This window comes from Cibotium barometz, chromosome 4 (genome assembly GCF_041138505.1).
Source record: "Cibotium barometz isolate CiBa-2024 chromosome 4, ASM4113850v1, whole genome shotgun sequence".
Lineage (NCBI taxonomy): Eukaryota > Viridiplantae > Streptophyta > Polypodiopsida > Cyatheales > Cibotiaceae > Cibotium > Cibotium barometz.
In genome coordinates this window covers 6166431-6194291 of record NC_141049.1, presented here as the reverse complement: position 1 = coordinate 6194291, position 27861 = coordinate 6166431, and the positions used below count along the sequence as shown (strand labels likewise).

General features: G+C 45.3%; 1 protein-coding gene and 1 pseudogene across 7 annotated transcripts in view; one reads left to right on the top strand and one right to left on the bottom strand.

Annotated features, from left to right (window-relative positions):
- The window catches only part of LOC147638831 (uncharacterized), a 178871-nt gene that overhangs the window by 11012 nt on the left and 139998 nt on the right, over window positions 1-27861 (top strand). For 6 of the 7 annotated variants that reach the window (XR_015263805.1, XM_086784946.1, XM_086784938.1 and 3 more), the window contains exons 3-5: window positions 5671-5708; window positions 5864-5952; window positions 15240-15367. Coding sequence is in view for 6 of the 7 variants with exons in the window: in XM_086784946.1 (XP_086641072.1) it covers window positions 5671-5708; window positions 5864-5952; window positions 15240-15367 (255 nt within the window). In the remaining variant the exon portion in view is untranslated. The remainder of the gene's footprint in view (window positions 1-5670; window positions 5709-5863; window positions 5953-15239; window positions 15368-27861) is intronic. The other variant, XM_086784941.1, reaches the window with a different exon arrangement.
- LOC147638833 (uncharacterized) lies at window positions 26905-27822 on the bottom strand (annotated as a pseudogene).

Here is a 27861-nt window from a genome sequence, read left to right as displayed (position 1 = left end):
TTAAAAGATAACCAAGCTAACCTGGCCACAATTTCCTTGAGAAGCTTGTAAAGGGAGGGTTGGAGCCGCATCGGGAGCATCTTCTCTAATCTTGTTGTTGCGCGCTTCTCTCGAGGCAATATTTTGACGTTTCCGAGAAAGGGCCATCATGGACGTCGTCTTGTAGGGCTCGTTGTCGCGGTCGAAACGTTCAGTCGGATCTCAATTCTGAGATCGTTTGCTCACCGTATGAGCAAAAGACCACAGCACATGAACCCTTTCTTAAGGCTAAAACCTCTTACTAAAGTCCACGCAAATGGGGGGGGGGGGGGGGGGGGGGGGGGGGAGATTTTGAGATGTACTTAACACAAAAACGTTTTGCTAAAGGGGAGAAGGGCTGAGTGCTGCTGTAAGTCTCTTCACACCGCCGCCGGGGGGGGGGGGAGAGAGTTAAGGACACTGCCTTCTAGCAAGAGGGAGATAGAGGAAAATTGCCTTATCTGAAAAGTGGCAAATGAGGGGGTGTGAGAGGGGTGCCTGTACTATAGCAAGTACACTGCACAGGGACGGACGGCGGCATAGGGGGTGTGAGAGGGGTGGCTGTACTATAGCAAGTACACTGCACAGGGACGGACGGCGGCACAACAAAGCATAACTACGCAGAAATACGTGTTGACCATGGAGCACCTCGAGGTTTTATACAACTCTGGGGTTCGGGTACGGGCGCTACGCAAAGCAAGGACGAAAGGACGGTGTACCAGCAAAGGCTGTGGATCAGTGGCCTGCATGGATCTAGGATGGTGCCGTCGGGGCATTCCATCCTCCTACTTTCCACCCTACTCACGCGTCAATTTGTTTTCTAATTAATCCTACCACATTTTTTGACATAAATAAACATGTTCCTTAATTAAGCCCCATTTCATAAGGTTTGTTAAAACTGTCTTTTTCCACAATACAATAATGCCAAAGACAAGATTTATGAAAAAAAAGGGTTATACATGAATCAATTCCATACAAGCCAAACCGGCTCTCTCATTCTTTTCCTTTATACTGCCGATGATCTAGAGTTCGGCCTTCCAGTCTCTACATACTGGGCAAAACCCTACGGGACCATACACCTTATCGTTGGCCGCTGGCGCGACGAGGACTCAAGCCGGCCTGTCGCCCTCTCAGGCTCCATCGCTCAATCCTCCTGCCCCTCAAAGAGGGATGTCTGTACACTAGGGTGGGCTTATTCACCATACTAGCCTGGGCCCTCAGAACTAGGCAGCATCATAATCTCTCGCCTCAATCGGCGAACCTTATTCTCCCAATGGTATGAGGGATACCTTGGGCCATTCCTGGGCTTTGCTAACGACGCCGCCCGGTTACACAAGCACGGAACGGAGTTAGCGTCGAAGCCAGGAAAAACTTGCACTCTTTAAAGATAACAATTTCAATGCAATTTATTGAATACAGCATCACACAATTCGTAACTTCATACAATTTTATGTCATTATTTTAAAAGGAAAAGATACACATTTATTAACACTAATATAAAAAAAACTCTTCTTTAAAAGATAACCAAGCGAACCTGGCCACCATTTACTTGAGGAGGTTGTAAAGGGAGGGTTGGAGCCGCATCGGGAGCATCTTCTCTAATCTCGTTGTTGCGCGCTCCTCTCGAGGCAATATTCTGACGTTTCCGGGAAGGGGCCATCTTGGACGTCGTCTTGTAGGGCTCGCTGTCGCGGTCAAAACGCTCCAGTCGGATCTCAATTCTGAGATCGTTCGCTCACCGTATGAGCAAAAGACCACAGCGCATGAACCCTCTCTTAAGGCTAAAATCTCTTACTAAAGTCCACGCAAATGGGAGGGGGGGGGGAGGGAATTGTGAGATGTCCTTAACACAAAAACGTTTTGCTAAAGGGGAGAAGGGCTGAGGGCTGCTGTAAGTCCTTTCACACGGAGTGGGGGGAGAGGGGGGGGGGGGGAGAAGAGTTAAGGACACTGCCTCCTAGTAAGAGGGAGATAAGAGGAAAATTGTCTTATCTGAAAAGTGGCAAATGAGGGGGTGTGAGAGGGGCGGCTGTACTACAGCAAGTACACTGCACAGGGACGGATGGCGGCACAGTAGAGCATAAGCTACGCAGAAATGCGTGTTGCCCATGGAGCATCCGGGGGGTTTATATAACTGTGGGGTTTGGGTACGGGCGCTGCACAAAGCAAGGACGAAAGGACACCAAAGGCTGTGGATCAGTGGCCTGCATGGGTCTAGGGGAAAGGTATGGTGTCGGTTAACAGGGAAAGCAGTGGTACGCATGTACCTTATCTGGTCAGGGACAGCGTGGGTGTCCACGTAGCGGTACGTGTGGACCACACAGTGGGCGACCGTCCTTTGGTTCTTGTGCGGCCATCGTGCGGGCACCCTGGTAAGTGTGTACGGTCCAAATTTTGGGCCGAGGTTTCCAATTTTGGGGTGCCGGCCTTGATTTGCGTGTTGGACTGTCCCGGGGGCCCTTTTTTTTTTGGTTTGTTGTCCGGGAGGTTCTCCTGGTCGTTGGGATGCAGACCGTTCGTCAATCGGACGCCCGGTCGTGCATTTATTAAGGTTTAAAGGTTGTCTACTAAAAATGACTGAAATTTGCGTATAAGCTTGATCCGGTGTCCGTTTTGGATGCCCTAAAATCCTATATTAGGGTAAAATCGCGCGCTGATTCCAAATTTGGGCTCAGAATTTGAAGATTCTAAGTAGAAATGACTCATTTAATAAAATCATTGATTTTTATATCATAAAAACTCATAAATTTATCTATTACATGGACATTTCTTTATTAGTGAAGATGGGTATGTTACAGTTTATGGTTATTCCGCTGTGTTTCAAAGCTTTGTTTGGTATTTGAAGTGACTATCTATCGCTCTGGGTCCCGATTGGTTACAGTGGTATCAGAGCATAGGCTTTCTCGGAAGCATAGGCTTCCTTCCAAACTTGAGAAAGAGAAAAGATCAGAAGTGGGGATCACATTGACCAACAATTTTGCTATTGGGCATGGCCACTTTATTTGCTTATTTAAGCAGTCATGTGTCAAGAGTATGATCAGTACATAGCTTGGACTTGGGATTTATGGATTCACAGTATTTATCCTCGGACTATATCTCAAGATATTTATAGTATTATGGATTCACAGTATTTATCCTCGGACTATATCTCAAGATATTTACATAGCTTGGACTTGGGATTTATGGATTCACAGTATTTATCCTCGGACTATATCTCAAGATATCTTATGTCTATGTTGAGGAGATATTTCTTTTGGCTTCTCGACGAATCTGGCAAAGAGAAGCTAAGTATACTTTAAGTTTTACAAAGTTGATGCTTTTTGCAACTTATTTTAAGTGTTTTTGGACACTTATTTCCGTACAAGGAGAATTGTTTGTTGTTTGTTTGCCTTGAACTGTTTCAGCTAAAACATTATGATTGAAAAGCCTGGTTTATATGGTTTTTCATACGGATATGTCCAATGACTATGGACAAAGTTTCTGGCATACCTTTGCTCGAGTATTTATACACATATGATGGTTTGGCGCATCTATATGGTCATCATTGGCTTGGTGATTCTTGGGCTTTATATACAAGTCTTTGGGTCTCTTTACTGGGATGGAGTATCTCTTTGGCTCCTTTTATTTGGGATATAGTGGATTTTTGGAATTTATGGATATCTTATGGATCGAGGATTTCTCTATGGATTTCTATTATCGGCCGAAACGCTTGTAAAACTATCTATCGCAAACATATTTGTGGAGAACCAGGATCTCTATGCCTGTGATTTATTCTTATCTTATTTTATAGTGCACTCATGAAAGAGTTGGTGACTCTCGTGAGTGGAAATCTGAACTCATGGAAGAGTTGGTGACTTTGTCCAATGAGAAGAGTTGGTGGCTTTGTTTAATGAGAGGAGTTGGTGACTGTGACTACTCACTATCTGAACTCATGGGATCATGGAAGAGTTTGTGACTCTGTCCAGTGAGTGTTTCATGAACTCATGGAAGGGTTGGTGACCCTAGTGAGTGACTTTGGGTTGGTGACCCTGTGAACTTATGCAAGAGTTGGTGACTCTAGTGAGTTAGTATCTAGACTCATGGAAGGGTTGGTGACCCTAGTGAGAAGTCTCCAGGAAAGGGGAAACTCTGGCGAGCATCTATGGTTTCATGGAAGGGTCGTTGCCCTAGTGAACCTCATGGACATGTGAGGCGTGGTGCTCTTATGTAGTCCAATGGCATGGCAAGATGTTTTGTGGCTATGTATTTTGTTTCCTTTTTTTTTTTTGCAGGTACTTAATGCTACTTATGGATTTATGGATATTTCCGACAGTTGGCCCTCGTACCTGTGTCAAGTTATTATCAGATTTGTTGACTTGGGATATGGATAACGTTTCTTTCTTGATACGGTTGGCTCTTGTGCCCGTATCTGACTTCGGATCAAAGATTTGGATTGATGGCTTTAATGTCAGAATTATCAAATACTACTAATTGGTAGTGGATATGCTATACTTAAAGAATATTTCAGTGGTATCAGGCTTATACAGTTGCGGACAACTGCTTTATAAGATGGAGGGGATGTCACCATTTCGTCCCTTCACCAGTCTTGATCAGTGTTTCACACACTGAACAGAGCCAAGGTGAGAACGGGGATGTTCCACAGAAGAAAACTGAAGCACTTACTGGCAAAATTTGGCCTGAAAGATGGCTACAGAGTATGAGCAACATGGGATTTTAGTCATTAATGTGATGCTGAATTTTGCTTTTAATGCTCATGAGAACAAGGACATACTATTTTGCTAGGGTATGTCAATGCCAATCTCGTAGCCAAGGTATCTATGGGAATGCATCCTCTTTTAGCAATCTAAGTAAACCTCACATCTAAACCCCAATATGCCTACAAAGAATCATTGATCTGAAACCCCACTCATTTGTGCCAATTAATGATTTTTTCTATTGCCAAACAAAACATCTTGAAGGCTAAAGGCATAGCGACATGCATGTGAGGCCCCCAAGAACATCTGCTAACCCCGGGTCCAATAACTCTTCCTCTATACCTAGCGGCAATTTGAGGATGAAGCCTCCTAGGGTAGCCCAAATAAACCTACTCATAGCCTCCGCTATACTACTATGAGGCACAAGAAGGGAGCAAGGGGGGCATCCCTACGGTCTACCATACCAAAAGTGGGAAGTTTGAAACTGCTCACATCACATCCCCCATAGGCCAAAACTGTGGTGACTGGTTACACAGGACCAGTCCATCTTTTGGTCCCCAAGGTTGCATGCACAAGAACCACAAATATGCAAGCACGGTGAACTGTATTTGCATATCATACTTGCATCATTTTGTTTCTAACTAAGTGAATTATTAAGATCTTACAAGCCAAACCTATTAGAGTGGTATTAGTGCCTTGCTTCGATGGAGCAGAAACAGTCTTGTAAGGCTATTAGCTACCTGTGAGCGTTGAACAAAAGGAAAATGAAAGGCAGGCCTTTCTTATTATAAGATTTTGGGGGCATGGTTAGCATAGATTTGGGATGTCAATTGCTCAAGATTTAACATTGTGAGGTGCTTTCTTTTTATCTACAAGAGAATTATTTGGTCTTACTTCATTGAGCATTTTAATATTTAATATGTATCATCTCAAAGTCTATTGATTTTGTGTGTGGCAGGTTGAGGTACCATTTCTACGATTTGTGACAGGAAAAGGGTACTATTTTGCTTGCTTTTGTTATATATTACACGTCCTCTTAAAAAAGCTAGTGCTCCAATAAAGCATCCACATTTTTTATTTGTAGAGAGGACTCTCAGTCAAAAAAACAAAGCAATCTTTTGGTAATGGATTGTGGTGTTCTTAATGTGCAGAGGGAAAACAAAGGAGAAAATTGAGAAAGATACAACAACGCATCTCTATGTGCCACTTCCGCATGAAGTCAAACACGGCTCTTGTTTAGGTGGAGAATTTGCTGATTTAGGTTTTAAATCTTATGGATAGGTTAGGCAGGGCTAGGAGTTGATTCAAGGGTATTAGGTTGAACTAATTCTATCACCCAAAAAGAGGTTAGAACTTAAGGTTTTGGGTCAATTTTGGAAAGCATCCCTAAGTACATTTATAAGAGGGTACACACATGCACATAAGTAATATCAACCTGGATCTGGATGGAAGGCATGCAAGTTATCGATGTCGATCAGAGGGTAGGCACTTATTCCAGTAATATTAATGTGGATCTGGAAAAAAGGGTAGGCACGTATTCAAGATCAGTTTGTATCTTGACCGAGACTAGCCCAGATGTAGATCTCGCGGTGCCAACACAGGTTGGAAAGTCGTGGTATGGGACATGTGTTAAGTTTTCTAAACTGGGAATATCCGACCTCATGGCCTAATGCAATGGCCGTTTCTTGAAACTCAACCCATGACTCTCTTGAGACAGTCATGAAAGATGATTATAGCTCATTCAATACACAAATTATAAAAGGTGAATATGCCTCATCAATGCTGCCCATGTTAGTTCAGTAATCCCTTATGCCAATGTGTAGTCACATGAAGCAAGTGCCGTGATGAGATTGGCCTTCACATCAATACATACTTTTGCAAGATAATGTGCTTACATTTGAGAACTTTTTAAAGTATGCGAGCATATGCTGTCAGCAAGCTAATAGTGATCTAGTTGCTGAAAGTGACAAATACAATCTGGGTTCTTGGATAAGCACCCATTCTTCTGTTCTTTTGTCAAGGAAAGCCTCATTTAGCCTTGTGATTCTTTCATCAAAAGTGCTGTCCTCATTAGGTGTGTGTTGTAAATATAGATCTGCAAGGAAAAACATTGCATCAACGAATGTGCAAATAAATTTTTTCAAAAGATATTCTTCATAGCCTGGGCTATTTTTGAGCCAAAGTGGATCTTTTCAATTCTAATGCAACCATAAAGATTACCTGTTTTGTTTGGGCGATGTTTGGTGCCCTCCAGAGTCTGTTTCTATTTTCTGTTAGATGCACACATGAATGGTTTCTGCAACTGCTAAGAGTAATTTTCAATGCCATTTGGATACTTGACATGTCCACTAAGCATTCCCCTCTGTATCATCTAGGTGCAAGAGCGTCTGCATGTAATCTTGAAAGACATACTCTTGTCTAAAAGCTGCTCAGTCATAAACAGATAAGCTATCTAGGTGTGACCACTTGCCCAAACATGGTGCAAGCTACTAGGGAGCAATTGCTGCTACCAGATATCATTTCCTGTATTGTAAAATCAGCTCCTTCCTCCTGCATCTTTCTGTTCTTTGTTGACTGCGGAGGTGCCCTCTCCTTAGAGAGATGTGGCACGGCAGAAAGTTTGGGAGTGCATGCCCAGGCTCATTCCAGATGCTATGTGTTCTTCCCTGGATGCCCCTTTCTCGAAGGATGAATTCCTTCATGCACTGCATGCTCTTTCCAGTGGTTCATGCTGAGAGGATGATGGTCTTTCTCCCACCTTCTTTATTCTTTTTTGGGATCGTATTGGAGATGCTATCACTGTTGCCCTTCAAGAAATGTGGTTGTTGGGTATGATGCCGCCATACCTCACGGAGGGTTTGATTCACCTTATCCCCAAGAGTGGGGACAAGACTGACATCAAGCAATAGAGGCCCATCACCCTCCTTGGATCTGCATATAAAATCTTAGCTAAAGCCTTGAGTATAAGGTTGCAGCCGATTCTCCAAAGGGCTATCCATGATACACAATGGGTTCTTCCAAGGAAGGAGTATATTTGATAACATCTTTTCTTTCTGGGAAGCTGTCGAGTGGGCAAAGTCTAGTCAGCAGCCTCTTGCCATTCTTTCGCTTGATTTTGAAAAAGCTCATGACAAAGTGGATTGGGTTTTTTTGGAGGGCACTATGGCACACATGGGGTTTTTCCAAAACTGGATCAGAGGGGTGTCCTGCCTATACAGGGAGGCTCATAGCACTGTTTTAGCTTGAGGGGGGCGCGGCGAGCGTTTTTCAGATTTCCCGTTCAGTGAGGTAGGGCTGTCCCCTCGCCCCTTTACTGTACCTCATTGTAGCTGAGGCTATGAGCAGGTTTCTTGGAGCTGCTCCTGGTGTTGTGGGTCTTAGGCTGCCTTTATGCAGGGAGGAAGATTTTTTGGACTCTGAGTTAGCAGCAGATGATACGGCGTTGTTCCTTGAGGCTTCACATGCTTGTTTATGTGCTTTCCGGACAGCCTTGGAGGCCTTTTGTTTTGGAAGCAGGAGCTACTATCAATTGGCATAAGTCAGTTGGTTTTTGGATCACTGATTCTCTTGCAGATTGGGGTACAGATGTTGGTTTTACTTGGATTGAGAGAGGATGCTCTGCCAGATACCTTGGTTGTCAGGTGGGCGTTGACATCTCCCCTGCACAACAGTTTGCTCCAGTGCTCTTAAGCATTAAAAGCAAACTTCATCACTGGAGTAGGAGGAAGCTTGACTTGGCTTCTAGAGCTTTGGTGGTTAACCAAGTTTTGCTAGCCACGGCTTGGTTTATCACTTCGTGCTGGATTTTTCATAAGGTATTGCATTGGCCAGCTTCGTCGCCTTATTCAGAACTTTCTTTGGTCAGGGCTTGATGGAAATACACACACCAGGGCCAGAGTTGCTTGGGAAACCATTATCAGGCCTAAGCAGGAAGGGGGATTGAATATCATTGACCCTGAGGTGCAATGTAAGGCTTTGCTTTGTAAGCTTGTTGTTAGGGGCTTTCTTCTAGGCACTGAGCCGTGGAAGGACTTTCTCATGCAGTAGATCACGAAGTGTGTCCCTGTTCGCGGAGGTGACTGGACTCTCAGCTCACGCTTTATTTTTTCGGATGCAGTTCACCGCTCCCCTTCATCCCCCTGGTTAGGTCCCTTGTACGGGCCTGTGACTGCCTGAGGAGTTTTTTGGTACACACCCTCCCGCGTTCAGTGGAGGAAGCTAACCGGCAGCCCATTCTGTGTAATGATTTGATCTTAGATGTGCATGGTAGGTCCCTTCGGGTAGCTATGCATATTCTTTGGGCTCGCTGGGAGGCCCTATGCCCCACAGTGCTGGCTTGGAAGAGGCTTTAGAGCCTCACCGAGGTGGAGAGATTGGATTTCACGCAGCATTTGAGAGGCTCTAGCCGGAGGATTGCATAGATTGATGCAGCCATTCCCAACCACTGGATTACTGGATCTTTCTTGGAAGGCCATCATCATTTTTGGTTTGGGGTTTTTTCTGGGACAGGTGTTCCTCTTCAAGTTATGGGTCTCCCCTTGCCTAGGGAGGATGATGTACCGGTCTTTTTTTCTGTACAGGATGGATGGCAGCTGGAGAGATGTGACGTGCAGGACCTTATTGAGGGCCCCCAGATTCGTCTAGTCAAGGTTGTTGGCAGGTTAGGGAAGCACGTCTTTGTTGACCCCCCCCCCCCCCCCCCCCCCCCCCCCCCCCGCGGCCCCCCCCAAGGGATGATCACAGAGAGTGTTAGCCTTTGGTTGTATGGTGGCTGCCCTATCAGACATTTACATTGGGACCCCGGTGAGTGGGAGTGGAAGGATGCTTGTAACCCTTTGAAAAGCATGCCTTTTTTCAGTTATACAGTGCGGAATGCCAGACATCGTATCTTGGGACACATTCAGAGTGTCCCTACTCTTAGACCCCATTGGGAATCTTACGGCATTTCGACTGACATTCAGAGGGTATTTTGGCGGAGATTGTGGCATTCTTATAGGAAGCCACAGATTTCCTCCTTTATCTGGGTTTCTCTTCATTGTGGTATGGCCACCAATCAATGGAGGTTTGTTACTGGTGCTTGCCCAGCATGCCCTAGATGTGTAGGAGTTTCGGAGTCAGTTTACGATTGTTTATGGGAATGCAGGGAAGCACAGAGGGTTTAGTCTGCGATTGCACACCTCTTTGGTAGGATTAAGAGGGATGCTATCATTTGGTTGACACAGTCTGGGCCTCAGCTGAGATTTGAGGGGACTCACAAGGAGCTTGGCCATTATGGTTAGGCAAGGAGTTGCTCGGCAGGGTTGTCTTCAGGATTTGCCACTTTCACACTTTGTCCCTCCGGCACAGAGGTTAGACCGCTCTTGGGAGATTATTGCTAGCATCTTAGCCTGGAATATCTGGAAGGCTGGATGCACTGAGGCCATTGAGGGTACTCCCGTTCTTGTTTCTCAGTGTCTTTGCAGGATTTGGGGTGATATTATTCACACCATTATGGCTACCTGGGCCAAAATCCAGGGATCTTGGAGGGTTGCGGAGAGGAAGTGTGGCTAGTTTATGAGAGAGTGGGACATTGGTATCTTTTTCACATCCTCTCATTTGGGATCCTATTGGCAGCACAGGGCTCCTGATTGATTGAGATCTCCACCTTGCTTGGTGTGAAATCTCCATTTTGTAAAATTTTCATACTTAATAGAAGTCTCCTTTCTGAAAAAAGAAAGAAAGACTACAAGCCTGAGCCTTGAAGCAAGAATCTGAAGCAAATTGGCTAAGGTGTAGGCTGGACCTGAAGCATGACCTTGAGCAAAGGGGGGTACAAGGTTGCTAGCTACGCACAGGCAGCCATGGAAGCCACGTATAAGTAATAGCAATTGGGTAGGTAGGTGGCGTAGCAAGCAGCAGGTGGTGTGGGCGGCAGCAGGTGGCGTAGCAAGCAGCAGGTGGTGTGGGCGGCAGTAGGTGGCGTGGGCAGCAACAACAAGGGGTGCAAGCACACTCTTCGAAGATGATTTGGGGGAAATCCTACAAAATAAAGATTATTGTAAAAAATTGACATTTGGAAACATACATTAGCAAAGTTGACATTAGAAAAATCGAAGTTAGAATTTAAAAAATGTACTGCACATTTAAAAACGTACCGTATGGTACTGTACGAACTGTCCTGTACCAGGGGTTCAGTATGCTTACCGTTGGAACTATGGACCGTCTTGTACCTGGGGTTCAGTATGCTTACCGATGCAACTATGGTCCTTATTGTCCGTACATGTTAGTTCAACGATCCATATAGTCAATGTGGCATCTTTTCATGTCAGTACAGTGATCGTACAGCCTGGAAATCCGTTGTAAGTCTGATTCCCAGCCTTGAAAACCGTAAAACAGCTTGCTTTTAGCTGTTCCTTGCACGAAAATGTGTCAAAACTCCTTGTACGGCCTGGGAATGTCCATGATCAGCTCTAAGAGGAGTCAACCATCTGTGAGTGAAGCGTGTGCGCAACTAACCAGCCTTCTTGCAAGTACCAAGCTCTAGTGTCACGTGCATCCCACACTTCGATGCTACGTGGCCATATCTGTACAGCACATGCAGGACCTAGAGTGGTAATGGCCCCTTGTGAGCCCCAGTCCGGAATGAGTCAGCAAGGGATCCAATTTAGAGTCCATGGTCAGCTGTACAAGTCCTGTACATTGTCAACAAGGGATCCAATTTAGAGTCCATGGTCAGCTGTACAAGTCCTGTACATTGTCGTGGTCAGGTGTGACGTCCCGCACATGGAAGTAGTGTGTCCATGTTGGAATAATTGTAGTCTTAGTGGTGTGAAAGGTTATTAAGTGTTGGTGTGAACACATTAGGTGTGAACCACCTCTTATTAAGAGATTAAAGATAAGGGCACCTAGTGCCTATAAAAGCAAAGTCTTGGGTTGTATTTCATTCTTGCCAAAGTAATGAGTATCACTTGAGTTCTTGCAGTCTTGCTTCCTTGTGTCTATTGCATCTCTCTCTCTCTCTCTCTCTCTCTCTTTCTCTTCCTCTCTTCCATATCCATGTCTATGCTTCCACACACCATGGCTTCATCTCTCCACCTCTCCTTCGACTCTCACTCCCTCCCTCATGGACTTGGCCATGTTTCCAAGGTATCAGAGCTAGGCTTCTCCTTTCATCGCTAACGCCATTGCGCTCTTTTTAACAACTCACCATCTCTGTATTTTTCTTGTCATGCCTGAATCTGCATTTTCTGATGAGTTGTTCACCTTTAGATGATTTGTGGGCCTGCCAACTCACATATTGCATGCGTTTTTAGCTCTCATAGCCACCCTTATCTGCTGCGTTTTTCACCCCTTCTACCCGCCTGCTTATGATCTTGCCATGACCATGATTTGCAGCACTGCCATCTCACGCAGCTTACCCATGATACGCCTTCACATACCATCTCTACTGCGTTAAACCTGCTGCTGCCCACCTTGCAGTCCACCAAATAAACCTGTGTTTTTTTTCTGAGGTGCAACCAGCCTGTCATATAGCAGCCGCCTCCACTAGCTCGTTGCCGCCTGATGATGCGTTTTTAACCAGCTCTAAAACAGGCATATATGCTGTGTTTTGCCCTATTAACAGCACATAACAGCATGGCAGCCCATGTAGGCGCCTTCTCATATGCATGAACTTGATGCAGCCCCTATAGTCGCCCTCATAGCTACGTTTCAGTCCAGCTTATCAGCTCATCATATGGTGCGTTTTCATATGCTGTGAAGTTGATGCAGCCCCTATAGTCGCCCTTATGGCTATGTTTCAGACCAGCTTATCAGCTCATCAGATGGTGCGTTTTCATATGCTGTGACCACTCCATAATCAGCATTTTATCTCATGTAGACTACCATGCAATAACAGCCCATACAGTTAGCATTTTTTCATGAAAAGTCCTATGCTGTAACCAGCATACCTTCAGCGTTTTCTTCATGAAGAGGATGCTATCCTATGCTCCACAAGATGACTTGAACCTGCAGCTTTATCAGTCCATTCATCAAAGGTCTTCCAGAAGAGTTATGAAGCATGGAGGCATACTTCATCAACATCATCTATAGCATGAGCAGGAACTTTCCGATGGTTCTCTAATAAGAAGTTTAATGGATCATAAGCTTTTTTAGTGGTTTGCTTACTTCAAGGAGGAGGCACATGTGGCACAAATAGGTGCTTCAAATTTGGATGCTGAGAGTAGAGACCACCACAAGGTCTACCTCCTATGCTTCTTTCATGAAGCCATGGGGTCTTTTGGATTCAGCATTGATGCCCGTCTCAAGGCATATGTCACTACGTGTTTGGCATCGACACTCACTTCTTCGACGAACACATCTAACTTCAGGTCCTCTGTCGTTGCCCATGAGCCTGAAAGGATGACCCAAGCATCCATTGCTTTGAAATGTCGTGGAAAAGGATTCTTCACAGACATATGTTGGAGGGGGGCAGCTTTTAATCTATTTTCTATTCTAGTCAAAGGTTCTCTGCCCGGGTTGTCCCCCAAAATCTGAATATTTTGAATATCTTTTCGGAATTGTTGTAAAGCCTTAATGCTATAAAAGGCAAAGATGTATTCTTATCCTAGTTAGGAGTCAGGGAGGTGACTAAGCAATAATCTCAGCTTTGGTCATAAGTTGATTGAGGGAATAGCACAGTATGGGAGGTGCGCATCATAGTCACCAGAAACAGGAACGGAAATGGCACCCCTTGAAAAATGGAAACGGAAACCGGTGGGAAATGGAAATGGGTAGGAAACGGCACACGTATATATACGTTTTTTTTCAATGTTTATAAACAAACGTTTATTAAAACAACGTTTATTAAAAAACCTTTTTTTCAACGTTTATAAAAAAAACGTTTGTTAAAAAAGGTTTTTTCTCAACATTTATAATCAAATGTTTATGAAGAAACGTTAATTAAAAAAACATATTTTTTTTTCAACGTTTATAAAACATGTTTATTAAAAAAACTTTTTTTCTCAACGTTTATAAATAAAAGTTTATGAAGAAACGTTGTAAAAAGCCGTTTATTAAAGAAATGTATTTTTTTCAGCATTGATAAACAAATGCGCTTTTGAATAAAAAACTTGTGAACCTTTATGAAGAATGATAAAAAACATGCAGTTAAAAAAAAAAAAGAACTTTTTTGATTATTTGTCTGTTTCTAGCCGTTTTAGCCTGTTCCCACAATATGTAGGGCTTGGAAATGCGTTTTCACGTTTCCAAGGCTCGTTTCCGCCATTTCCCGTGACTATGGGGCTGCTGCTGACGGGTACTTCTTGGAGCAATGATAAACCATCCACACAAAAAATGCACACAGTGATCAAGCTGAAAGCTGTGATACCAATGTTACATGTGGAAGCTTAGGGGAAACTTTTGCTTGACAATGCAGCGATTTTCAAAACTGAATCTGCAAGAGATGGAGAAGATAGAGAGAGGAGAGGACACAGTATCGGGTTCCACTAACCCTCAGATTGGCCTCCACCCGTAGGTGTATTTGCGTATATTGCCGTATGAACGTAAAGGCAGTACTGACCTGTGGGCTGTAAACCTGATTATACTGACCAAATGACTTGCAGAAGGCAGTATGGGCTTAATGCTGGCCCCTCGGTGTAGCCTCTGCTGCCTCCACACATACGTGTATTTGCGTATATTGCTGTATGAATGTAAAGGACTGCCCTTATGGGCTGTAAACCTGATTATACTGACCAAATGACTTGTAGAATTCTGGAAGTATGGGCTTAATGCTGGCCCCTTGGTGTAGCCTCTGCTAGACAGCTAGATGATGTGTGCGATTGCTATGCTTCAACGCTGATATGGGCGTGATGCTGACCTCTGTGTGCTTGCATTTAGGGCTGAGGACTGCCTTCTAGCAAGTGGTATCAACCTTTGGTGTGCAAGAATGATGAGGCGGGGGTCTAGGGCTGTAGTTGCCCTTTATATAGGGGGTAGGGAGCAGGCCGACCTGATGTAGGGCTGGTCGTGGGCTGAAAAAGCCCCCTTTTTGGTGCTTTTCAAGTGTGCCTTACGCCCTTGGCTATGGGCACCTTACCTATGATGGCCCCCAAATGTGGGTGGCCAATGGGCTGCCCCATGGCCAATTGGATGACTTTAATACATTGCCCCCCCAAATGTTTGTTGTTGTTAGTACCGTATGAATGGATTCACACACGCTGAGGCTGTGACACTCGACAAAGATTGGACGACGGGCACTTGACTAGGTGGCCTAATAAGTGCTCGCGATGACACTCCGCATTGCATCATACAAGAGGGTTACAAATGAGTGCAGGACGTGCATGACACTGGTGTAAGGTTGAGTGCACGAGCATTTGGTACGAGTCAGACCAAATTGAAGGGAAACAAAAGTCAGTCTTATTAGAGTTTTCTTTGAAGAGCATGTTACCGTGTGGGATTATAAGAGAAGCAAACATATTTCGGTGAATTTTTTCAATAAACCCAAACACATGCTTCCTTATTTTCATGCACTTGCCTTAGATTGAATGATTCCAAGGTTCCTTGTTTTAGGCTTGAAAAAAAAAAAAGTTCGTTGCTGTGGAGGCTATAGCAATTTTTTTGGAATGGCAGTTGTCAAAGGGCCGTCGCAAGACAAGGTGGATAAAGCAGTTTCCCAGATTCACTGTCTGCTTCAAGAGGTGACTCATACTCTCAATTTTAGAGGTCATGTCTGCCTTTACTGTTCTCTTGTTCTCTAGGTGTGTAAAGCTGCATTTTGGGAGTTCTTTAAAATGCTGATACTGAAGTTAAAATCTATGGGTGTGTCATTTTTGGTCTTACAGGAGTGATAGGAGATATCTTATCCTCAATCTTGAACATCGTCACTACTCTATCTTATGTTTGTGTAGAGCTTCAAATGAAAATGTGTAAGGAAATTTGGGTGGAAAGGCAGGGCCAGCTCTTCAGGAAGACTACGTTGTATAGGGATGGTGGGGTGAGAGCCAGGTTGGAGATCATTATTATGCTAGTGGAAGAACAAGTCCCTTTCTCAGACCTGGGTGAAGGTTCCCTTCACCTTGGATATGCTCCTTTGGCTCGTAGAGGGTGGGAATGAGATCCATGTTCGTTTGTCTTTACAGACGGTCAATTGTGATGCACCTGACTAGCAGAGGTTGGGCAGCCTCTGTGAGGGATGGGCTGCAGGTTTGAAGAGGTCAGACAGTCTGGACAGGAATAAGTGTGTGCTGTAAGGAGCCGGTGGACCCACAGGCACAAGGAATAAACATTGGGCAGCATTTGGTGGGACCGCAGATTTTGGCCGGCCAGCAGCCAGCAGGTGTCCATGTGGGAAAAGTGAGGCTTAATTATAAGGTTCAATTTAGGGGGTTCGACTAATCAAGTAGCCCACAATCTAGCATGGATCAGCTGACCAGCACCCGACCAGAAGAATTGAAGGGATCATTGCCTACAAAAAGAACCTCCTCCCAAATTCAATCATCAGTCAATCAAGTCTCTTTTGACAACAGTCAAGCAGCTAGAGAGGATGAGTGGAGCATTGGAGGCAGGCTGCCAAGAGGGTCTCTCTGTGTCTCCTGAGCTCAAGTAGAAACAATCCCAGGCATCTCTGATCCTCAAACTCCACGACCCTGCGTAACGGCCCAAAACCCTCTCCGAAGAGGCAGTGATATCTCCCTCGGATCTCATAATAGACTGTACATCGGCAAATGTAGTGTTCCTTTGTCTCTACTTCCTGGTAGCATAGCTGACAAATGCGGTCATCCAAGATATGATGATGCACATATCGCCCTGTCTCAATCCGCAGCTGGTGTGATGAGGTCCGGATCTGTCCAATGGCACAACGTATCCCATGTGATAGGTGTACATCCATGGGGGAGAGAGAGAGAAATGAAATGTTATATTAACGTCTTCAAAAGGCCATAATGACCTATGAGACCAAAAAGTTACATCATGGTGGATTTGATACAATGTCTGGATAAAAAAATGAGAGAGAGAGAGAGAGAGAGAGAGAGAGAGAGAGAGAGAGTCTACTAAAGACCCAATGGGCCTATGAGACCAAAGTGACACAATAATGTCCATGGCATATCTCATCATGGAACGGAAAATAAAATAGAAACAAAACAAAGCTATCTCACTACGGTGATACAAAACTGTCCGTGGAATCTCATCATGGAATGCTAGGAACATGGAACATGAGAGGAGCAGCAGCCCGCAACAGATGGTATACCACTCGACAAAATATCAATCATGAGAGAGAGAGAGAGAGAGAGAGTTAGGGAGAGAGTTATATTAATGTCGTCAAAAGACCCAAAGGGTCTATGAGACCAAAATGATGTATACATAGTGTCCATGAAATCTCGTCATGGATGATGAAATAAGAAAAAGCATCAGTAAACTAAAATTGAAAACTGAAAGCTAAAATCTCTGAGGTTATACAAGATGAAAAATCTAGATGCTACTATGCTAGGTATAGCATACAATAAGATGACAGTGATATGGATGTGAAAAGGGGAGAGAAAGAAAGAAAGAAAGAAAGAAAGCTGTATTAACGTCTACTAGAGGCCGAACTCGACCTATGAGACAAATCAATGTACAACTGTCAATGTCTTCTGGAGAGAGAGAGAGAGAGAGAGAGAGAGCTTGGCTGTTGGTAGAAGAGGCACCGTTATATGCTGCTTGGTGAGCTACACCACGACCAAGGCCGGGTAGAGAGGCACCCAGCTGAGATACACAGGTGGACTGAAGTGACTGATGAAAATGGCCGACAAAAGTCAACGGAAATTTATGGTGTTGACTGAGATGGATGGAAACCCGGCGACTGAATTCGGCACCAACTAGTGGCTTCTTCCCTCTGATTTGAAGACAAACCCAAGAGCTTTGTATACTGTGCCTGGTTTCTCTTGCCCTAAATATCTTAGAAGAAAAGCATGCTAAGCCCCTAAACAAGCGTGCTTTTTTTTTTTTTCAAACAAAATCGAAAGTAAGTTGTGTGTTTTCTCTCCCAGCCATAAAATGCAGAAAGCTCCAAGTAATTACAACCAATCCACGTTAAATGTCTTGTTCCTCCCAAGGAAAAGCACTGGACGCTCTGGTACCAAGTGTAAAGCCTTCATGCATCAAACCCTAAGGTGTGTTGTTCAAGCCTTCATGCATCAAACCCTAAGGTGTGTTGTTCAAGCCTTCATGCAAAAACGTGAGAGAGAAGAAGATGAGCTCTCAGAATTTAGAAGACCACCTAGCATGGCATACTATGTCAATCCACCCAACCATATATATACGAGCGTGGGCGTCCAAGGCGTACCTTACTCGTGTGCCCTCATGTGTTGTCATCACTAGTATCCCCGTGCTGCACAGCACTGGGTCTTTTGGCCTACAACCCTCACCCACTAACATTACCCATTCACACTTAATCTCCTAAGCGGTGATGTGCATTCGTATGCTACCATTAGTTTTCCCATGCATTACATGCATATCCCATGGTTTGCTGGCGTGTAATTGCCATGTGTTACCCGAGTGTCCCATGCTTTGCTAGCATGTAATCAAATGAGTCTTCAATCGGACATCTTTCTCATGAAGCTGCCTCTTGAGATTTTCTATCTCAGCATGCATGGCATCAAGCTCATTAGTGTCTTGCACCTTCTCTTTACCATAGGATGGCTGTTTCCTCCCCCCCCCCTCCCCATATTTACATGATCACCACAGTTTTCCCTTTACTGCGGGACATGGGCATGATCTCCACATAATACATGAGATAACGGGACGGTTGTTCCCCCCATTTTGCATGGTCACTATAGTCTTTCCCTTTACCGCGGGATGATTGTCCCTCATGAGAATAATCACCATGGAATACATGAGATACATTTTCAGCATAGTGTTCACCACCTACATGGATCCCATGGTGTACATCTTGGACAACTTGTTCAGCACGAGCTTGCCTTCTAGAGTATACATTCACTCCACTCTGTGTATGGCTTGCCATAATGTTAAAAACACTAAGAGTAAGTCTATGCAAAATCGGATTGTCCTCCCCACAGGAAGGAGGAAAATCCTAGGCTCTGATACCAATGTACCCAGAAGGGGTTGAGCACACTCTTGTTACACAGTTAAACTATTAATTCTATTAAACAAGATGAAATGACACAACCAAACAAGATAGAAATGCTGAAATTTAAATGATAGCGGAAATAGGGCCGAAAAGGGCCAACCCCCCTTGTAATATGAGGATTCCTCAATTTACAAGCTTCACGGGCATCACATGCCAAATTTCCAATGACATTCGTGCAATGAAAACACTTTGCAAACATGATTTGTCAAAGTCAGAGTTGTTCCACAGCTTTTGTCGCAAAGAATCTCACTCCCCAATCCCCATTGACTTGTCACTATTAGGTATTTCAGAGCTGTGTATGTGTGAACGCCCCTTAAGAGGTGTATGGCCCATTAATGTGTGTGTGTAAGCAGTGATGTCATTGGTTTAGCCTCAGTGAGTAGAGCGTTGAGAAAGATCAGGCTTTTTAGCCTATAAAAGAGCATTATACTTGGAAGGTTTACACATCAATCAAGCTTTCGTTTGTATGGCACTTTGCATCAATTTACGTAAGTCTTTCCCTCTCTCACTCTATCTTTGCTTGAACATGGAGCATCATCTGCCATAGCCAATTCTTGCTGAGCATCGGACTTGGGCTCTTAATTTGTTTCAGAGCCTTGTCACTACTTGCTCACAGTGGTGACTTTCTTGGGTTCTGCACCAGATGCCGCTTGCACGAAGCACCGCCACGAATGGCCCCACCAATATCGGTGTGATTGCCATGTGCCGGCTACTACCGCCTTCACCCTCTTGTCGCTCGTCCTGGCCCCTCCATCTCCGCCACTTGCCCCACCAAAGATGGGCGGCGCGAGTGTCTAGAGAATCACCTCCACCCTGTTCCATCGGTGAACCTCCTCCGCACCTTACCATCTTCATCGGTCGCTTTCCATCAACGATTTTGCAACTGCTCCCACTCTCTCCAGCTTGGCCGGCTTGCTTGATTCTGCCGAGTTGAGCGTCTCTGCCTGTTCTGTTGCTTGGGCTTCTTCGTGCTGACCATACCCACCTACTTGCCTCTTCTGCCTAGTTGGTGGAGCTCTTCCTGCACATACATAGCTTCTTGCTGTTCCTCCGCAATCTCCATTTTGAATATATAGTCTGCTTTGTACTGTTCCGTATCAGTCTGTATACACTAGCATGCTTATGATAATTTGGGCAACCTTACAAAGCAGATGATACAGTAGTTTCTCTACGCATCTTGTTGCTGTTCCCCAGAATTGCCATTAGTCTTCGCACTACCATAGACCTCAACAAAAGCATCATCACATTCGACAAGATCAATGGAAGCAACTTCTTTCCAGCTTGGCAAACTAAGATTAGGTTACTCCTAATGAGAGATGGGATTTGGAGCATTGTCAAAGGTATTGAGGAAAAACTAGAGGGAGCAGCCACATCTCTTAAAGTGAAAGCACGAAATGACTGAAACGATAGAGCTTTAGTACATATTGGTCTTGGTCTCGCTGACAATCTCATACACCACCTCGACTTTGACAAATCTGCAAAACAGGTCTGGGATAAGCTTGAGAATTTGTTTGGAAACAAGGTAAATTTGTTTGGAAACAAGGTAAATAACTCTAAGGTCTTTCTCAAGCAGAAGTACTATACTTCAAAAACGAAAGAACATCACAATAGCATGACTTCTGCAACAACGCATAGCATTTAATGTAAAATTTGATGAGGATGATCAAAAGGCAGTTCTCTTCTCTAGTGTGGAAGAGATAGATAGGTTCAAGAAAGTGTTGTCTACACTCGAGTGTCCTGCTAGTGGCTTCAGGACCACAATGCCACTAGTCTTGACTTAGAGAAAAGTTTCTTTACCAAAGAGAAGGACAAAATCAAAAGGAGAACTTTCAAATGCACCTTTTGAAAAAGTTGGGTCATATGGAGGACAGATGCTTCAAGCGTCTGGCTCAAGAGCAATTTATAAAAGACTCCTTCATTTCCTGTCTACACTTGCCTAGAGCAAGGGAGGGCTATTTTGAGTAGGCTGATGTAAGTTAAAATCATAGGTGGTTAAGCTTCATTTGCAAGCTTGACTGTGATTTGTTGTATCTCGTTGGGTATGACCATTGTGATCTTTCGCATCATGTGGTACTAGTGAGTGCAAATCACCATGCCTATTGAAGGTCTATCTTTATACATCTCCACCTCCCCTGCAAAGGGGGGTTTGTTAGGTATTTTAGGTATTTGAGAGCTTTATGTGTGTGAATACCCCTTAAAAGGTGTATGTCTGGTGTTAGTGTGTGAACCAGGGGCTTATATAATATAGTCACCTAATGTGTTCGTGTGTAAGCAATGATGTCACTGATTTAGCCAAGTGTTACTGCCTCAGTGAGTAGTGGCAAAAGCAATTAGTATAAGGTTGTAGCCGATCGATGGGAACTCAATAGAGAGAGAGAGAAAGAAAGAAAGAAAGAAAGATTTTATTAACGTCTTCCAAGAGACCGAACTCGGCCTATGAGACAAATCGGTGTACCTGTATGGAGTATCCTTTGTCATCCCAACAAAATGAAAAAGTACTGAACTAAAAAGCTGAATGTGGGTGTGCAATAAGTACAATGAGTGGGGGAGGGGATGGAGCTCTACTACTAGGAGAATGCAAAGCTATATGCATGGAGTATACAATCATGATATGCAACCTAGCTAGCTCCATCCTGTACCATACTGGGGGTATAAAATGGTATACATCAATGAAGGGGGTGTCCACAGCTCCCTGAAGAACATGCCTGGGTGTGCTCTGAAGCGAGCCAGTCGCTCCGCACCCTCTCTGTGAAACTGAGCTCTGATCTCTGTCATCTCTCTCTGGTATAGGCGTGGTGTCCGAGAGAGGAGAGCCTTGCGCTTGCTGCCCAATCCCCTTCGCCCTTCACGTGTCCTCCCTCCCTCTGCCCTTATCCCCCTAGCCCCAGCCCTGCGCCCAACTGCTCTCCACCACCGCCGCCCCCCAACGAGTGTGGTCTCCTTCTCTTGCCCTCACTTGGGGTGCAAGAATTGTCACTCTCCTCTTTTTTTTTCCGTCGTTATTGTTTTTTCTCCCTTCGTACATCCTCTTGACCCACTCTTTTTGCCCAACTCACACGCGGAAGCTTAGGGTAGTCTTCTTTCAGCCCTAAGCATTGCATAGGAATTTTTGATGCAAGAACAATCAACATAGACAGAAACTAGAGAGAGAGAGATGACTGTATTTTCAGTATATTCATATATGTATAAAAAGGGTACATCATCTGTGGCCTTTGGCCTTCCAAAAGTTCTATCTAATGAACTACACCATAGGGGAGTGAGTTGATTCTACAACGAACGGGGTAATGCCTTTTATAGGCCCTTTGGCTGCCAATCCAACTGGCTGACTGCTATTGGCCACAGCTTCAATGGACATAAAACTCCAATGATCTCAGGTAAATGTGGCCAACTCCATCTGTGTCCACACTAAACTTCTTCTTGAGCCTGTTGAGCCTGGAAAATGCCCTAACCCTAATGTTTATCTGTAGGTGCAAATTAGGAATTTAGCCTGGGATTAGCATGTCCATGTGCATGCACATGACATCCCCTTCTACTAAACTTGGTGATAGGGTCAACCTTTTGACCCTGGATGACTGTCATCATCCCCTTGTCTCCACATATGGTCTCCCATACTTGTTATCCTTCCCTTTCTGGCAACCTTTTTACTGAAAACCTTGCCTTAGGTCTCTGAATCCACTGCAAGTTTGATGTAAAGATCTGTTCATCTGTTCCACTTTGTCCCCTTGCCCTTTGTCCTTGAACACAAACACGAATCCTTCTTGGAATTGATCCTTGCACCCTTGGCTCCACCCCTTGGATGAATTTCATTCCTTGGAGTGCTCCATAAAAGCTTCTGGGGCAGACCCAACTGGCTACCAACTCTCATGAAACCCACCTCTTGGGTTTGCCTGACCCCAACTAGCTTCTTGACACATGCTGCGTTTTCTCTCCTTGGACGTGTGGTCTTCCTATGGGAAACCAACAGCACTTAGCATAGCTGAGCCTGATGCTCTTATACCAATGTCACATGTGGAAGCTTTGGGTAGTCTTCTTTCAGCCATAAGCACTGCATAAGAACTTTTGATGCAAGATAGAGACTAGAGACGAGAGAGAGAGAGAGAGAGAGAGAGAGAGAGAGAGAGATGAAATGAAATGAAATGTTATATTAATGTCTTCAAAAGGCCATAATGACCTATGAGACCAAAAAGTTACATCATGGTGGATCTGATACAATGTCTGGATAAAAAACCAGAAAATGAAAAATAAAGATGATACTACTGGCACCTAGAAATGAAACTGGAACTGGAAGGTAAACAGAAACCCTTATAGGGTGTGAATATAGTGAGGGGGGGGGGGGTACGCTACGGAGGTGAGTGGAGTACAGTGAGGGGATACAATATCATGTGGGACGGGGGGGGGGGGGGGGGGGGGGGGGGTACACTATGGAGGTGCCTCCATCTCATAATATGTGCTGCATCGAACGTTGGTGGATCTCCTCAATATCCTCTGTGGTCAGCATCCTGACTGGGTGTCCCGCATGTCTCGCGAGAATAATCCGAATCCGCCGCTGCAACCTCCGTCTATGCTGGGATGCCCTCCTCCGTAGTCGTGGGCGTCTGGACCACCCAAGCTCAATCGCACGATCAATCAGTGTACCGCTGGTGTGGGTGGTATCCATGTCCTGCTGCTGCTATGGTCCATCTGGCGCAGTGATGGCTGGACTAAAGAAGTCTGTAATGTGCCTCTGAGTCTGGCTCTCTGTGCGCCTAAGCAGGCTATCTCTATATCTCCGCAGCTCAAGCAAGAACAATCCCAAACACCTCTGGTCCTGGTACCTCATGACTCTGGAAAGTGGTCCAAAACCCTCTCTGAATAAACAGTGGAAATGACCACGTATCTCATTGTATGCAGTACAATGGCATATGTAATGCAGCTCTGTCTCTGGCTCCCCATGGCATACTCGACATATCCTGGCCTCAGCTGGTATACCTCTATATTGGCCAATCTCAATCTGAACCTGGTGTGAGGATGTGCGAATCTGACCAATAGCACATCGTACTCCATGAGACAAGTGTACATCCATGTAACTGGGTCTGATCACAAAATCATCTGCTGTGAGCTGAAGAAAATGCTCTCTGTAGAAGGCCATCTTCGTGCCCAGCTCCTCAATCGGCTGTATCCATGTCCTCCTAATGTCCAACTGAACTAAATCCTGACGGATGAGTTTGGTAATCTCTGTCCATGTGAGAGTGAGAGAGGGTGCCTCCAGAGAATACTGGAAGGGAGGCAATCTGTCCATGCTAAAACCATGTGCCTGGAACCAAGATGTCATCTGTCCATACCAACAAGCCGTGTCTCCCTGTAAAGCTAAATGTCGGGAGGACTCAAGGGCGAGGCGTGCATATCTGTCTCGGGGGAGATCCCACAAGCCATGTATGTAGGAGACTGATCTTGTAAGAGCCTCAATCACCAGAGGGGCAGCCACCAGCTCTGCTCGAATAATCTCATGAGATACCGAGGCCTTGGCTCTAATAATCCTAGCAATCATAGATACCAAAGGCCTCTCCATACCTCTCCACCCGCCTGCGCTGTGATGGCCCACTGAAGGTCCCCATATCTGCACTCCATAAAGCATAGCTGATGTCACTAGAGTGTCAAAAAACCAAAGTTTCGTTCGAGGTTCCTGAAACTGAACCTGCGAACATCCTCTCCAAAGCACCCAGGGCTGCATGTGCTCTAGTCAATCTAGTCTCTGCTGCTCTCCTCATCGAAAACACTGGCCCACTGAATACTACCCCAAGATATGTATATGCATCTGTATACTCCACAATCTCCTGCCCATATGTAAATGTGGGAGCTGATCGCCTAACCCACTGTGGCATGGTGTTAAACACCATAACCTTGGTTTTGCCAAGGTTGACAGACAATCCACTATCATGTGCAAACTCATGTAAAGCATTGAGATGACGCTGTATACCCTCAGGGGAGTCAGAGATCAACACAATATCATCAGCATATAAAAATAGTGGGATCCATGTACCTGCTAGCTGGGCTCCTCTGTCCCCCAATCTCTCAATGTAGTCAGAAGCCTCATCCACATACATACCAAACAATGAAGGAGATAACGGGCAACCTTGCTTCACTCCTATAGTGGAGTGAACCAAAGTAGAGACCCCCTCTGGGGTGCGTACCTGTCCTGCAACTGATCTATATAAAGCCATAATCCCCCATATGAGCTCTGTGGGTACCCCCATCTCCTGTAATCGCCTCATCAATCTGGCTCTGGGCACTGTATCAAATGCTTCGCGGAAGTCCACAAAGCTACAATAAATCCGTCGCCCATGCGACCTGCCCTCCTCAATAATGGCCCACAGAGTCAAGATGTGGTCAAGAGTAGAGAAACCTCTCCTGAACCCTGCCTGTCCCTCTGCTCGAATGCCCTCTCTCTCTGCCCATCTACTCAACTGCTGCTCAAGAATGGATGCATACAATCGTGCTAGTGTGTGACCAATCATAATAGTGCGATAATTCCCTGGCTCCATAGGGTCCCTTGACTTGAAGATAGGCACGATGGTGGACATACTCCAAGTCTCGGGTAAACCTTCACACATAGCACGATTGAACATCACTGCTAGAAGCTCTGCTAGCATGTCTCTCGCATGAATAAAGTGCTCAGCGACCAATCCATCATGATCATATGCTCTCCCAATCTTCATCCTATCAATGGCCTTCCTTAACATCTCTGCGGTAAAGAAAGTACATGTCTGTGGGCATGGTGCTGGCGGGTCAGGAAAAGGTGTTTGTCCAGGAACTGTATATAGAGATGCTGCATAACTACCCCAGACCTCTGTAGAAGTGATGGCCAAAGCAGGGGAGGACTCATGAAACAAACGCCAAGCCTCCCTCGAATCCTGGCTCAAGAACAGCTGGTATAATTCCTGCTCTAGCTGAGCAAGGAAGGCTCGCTTCTTCCTTCGCACAAGGCGTCGGAAGGCAATACGTGATTGTCGGTGAGTAGTGATTCCCAAAGCAACCTCCCGCTGCAGTCGGGCTCTTGTCTCTCTGCACTCCTCATCATACCAGCTGTTCTGGGACATACACCCAGAACGTTGTCTCTGTCCAGGCTGAGTATGTGGATATGCCTCTCTCGTTGCATCCTGTAAAGTCTCTGTGAGTATATGGGTCAGCTCCTCCAAAGGTCTCCCTGGCTCCTCTGTGTACAGACGTCTATAAATCCCATCTCTGTACATAGCATCAGTCTTTGAAGTAAAAGTATATTGAGTGTGATCTGCCCCTCGTGTCCTCTGAGCTGTGGTAAAGTGAAAAGAGATGGTCAATGTCAACAATGCATGATCCACTACTACCCCAATGGGCCGAGATCCAACTGTGAAGTCCTCAATGCATGAAACAAAGCTCGGCATAGCACATAATCCACTGTGCTAGCACCATGTCTATGTTGCTGACGGAAACCTCTGCAAGCCATTAAGTATGGCCAACCCATGTCCAATCCCCATATCTACCAAATATCTCCCATACTCTGTGCACTCCACATCCTGCGAGCGTCTGTCTAATCCCATATCCAGAGTGTCCAGCTCTCTCAGCATCTCCTCTGAGGTATCATAAAAGGCTGTCTGGCGGTTGCCCGTCCGGGCATTAAAGTCCCCTAACAGGATGATGTCTCCATCCCTAGAGAACTCTCATATGTCATCATCTAGCATAGAGAAAGGAGTCTGCCCTCTAGGTGCTGCATATGTCGATGTACTAGGAGCAAAATAGCATATGGCAATATACAGGAATCTGCTTGTGTCGGCCCTCAGTCTCACCCACATATATCTGGCCTAATCATCTCTCCGAACGATGTGTAGAAGCGGTTGCAGCTCCTCCCTGAAAAAGAATTGCCACCCCCCCTGATCCTCTACTACTGTGTATCGATCTCGTCCCTACTCTGCAAGCTGTCTCCCATCTGTATCCTGTCACCTGTGGCATCATCTGACCGGGGGCCTGGTGAGTCTCCGAGTAGAAGACTATATCTCTATCTCTAAAGCTGTCCTCAAAGGCACCTACATCAAGTCTGAGGGATCCATTGCAGTTCTAGGCTGCCAGCTTTAATTTGGTCCCATAGGTCTCGCAGCGTCATGTAGAGCGTCGGTCCACGATGACCACCCTCCCTTCTCTATAAAATGCTATCTTTCCCTTTTCTCTTGCCGCCCTAATCTCTGGCATGACTTCCCATATGTGCGAGCTGTGAAAGAGTAAGATCGTCACCAAGAAAAATACCTGTATTCTTTAAAGTGGGTCGCCTCTTCAAGAACTCCCTCTTCGCCTCAATAGAGGGGAAGCGAAGTATGAGAGCTCTTTCCTTTGATGTTTCCCGCTTTTTTTGCCCACTCTCCAGGCTTTTGCGTGTGCCGGACTGTCAATCTTCATCAACATCATAAGCTCTTTCACCTCCTCTTCAACTTTATCCCCGTCTTTAAGGCCGGTAATCCTCACATGCAAAGCACGTGTACGTCTTCGTTGTTCCTCTTCCAAAGTCATGTTAATGATTGTAGGTGTAGGGGTTGTTATCTCCTTACCTTTACCCTTCTTGGCGACCTCTATCCACTTCTCTGCTTCATCCATCTTCCTTTGAGTCTTGGTGATGACTTCCACCCATGAGGAAGTCTTTCCTTCGTATTGCTTCTCTTCTTCCTTAATTGCCCGTACTTGTTCCTTGATAACCTTGAGCTCTTCCATCATTGATGGCTGAATTTCACCTTCTTCAAGTCCACCATTTGTCTTAGCCTTTGCGAGCTCCCTTTGAAGAGCTGAAATTATGCCTTTGAGCGTGTTGACTTCCCTGTGAAGGTCTTGGACTTCTGCTATGAGGTCCTCCTCCTCCTCTTTCCACCGCTTACCCTCATTGAATACCATTTGGAGAAAGTTGGCTTTCTCCTTCCACCATCCCTCCATCTCCGCCTTCCATTCCTTCAGCTCCCTTTCCACATTTGTTATCCTCTTGTTTGTGACCATAAAGGTCGCCTTCGTCGGGTTGCGCAAGGGGGAAGCCATGGAAGAAGCGAGAGAGAGAGAGAGAGAGAGAGAGAATCT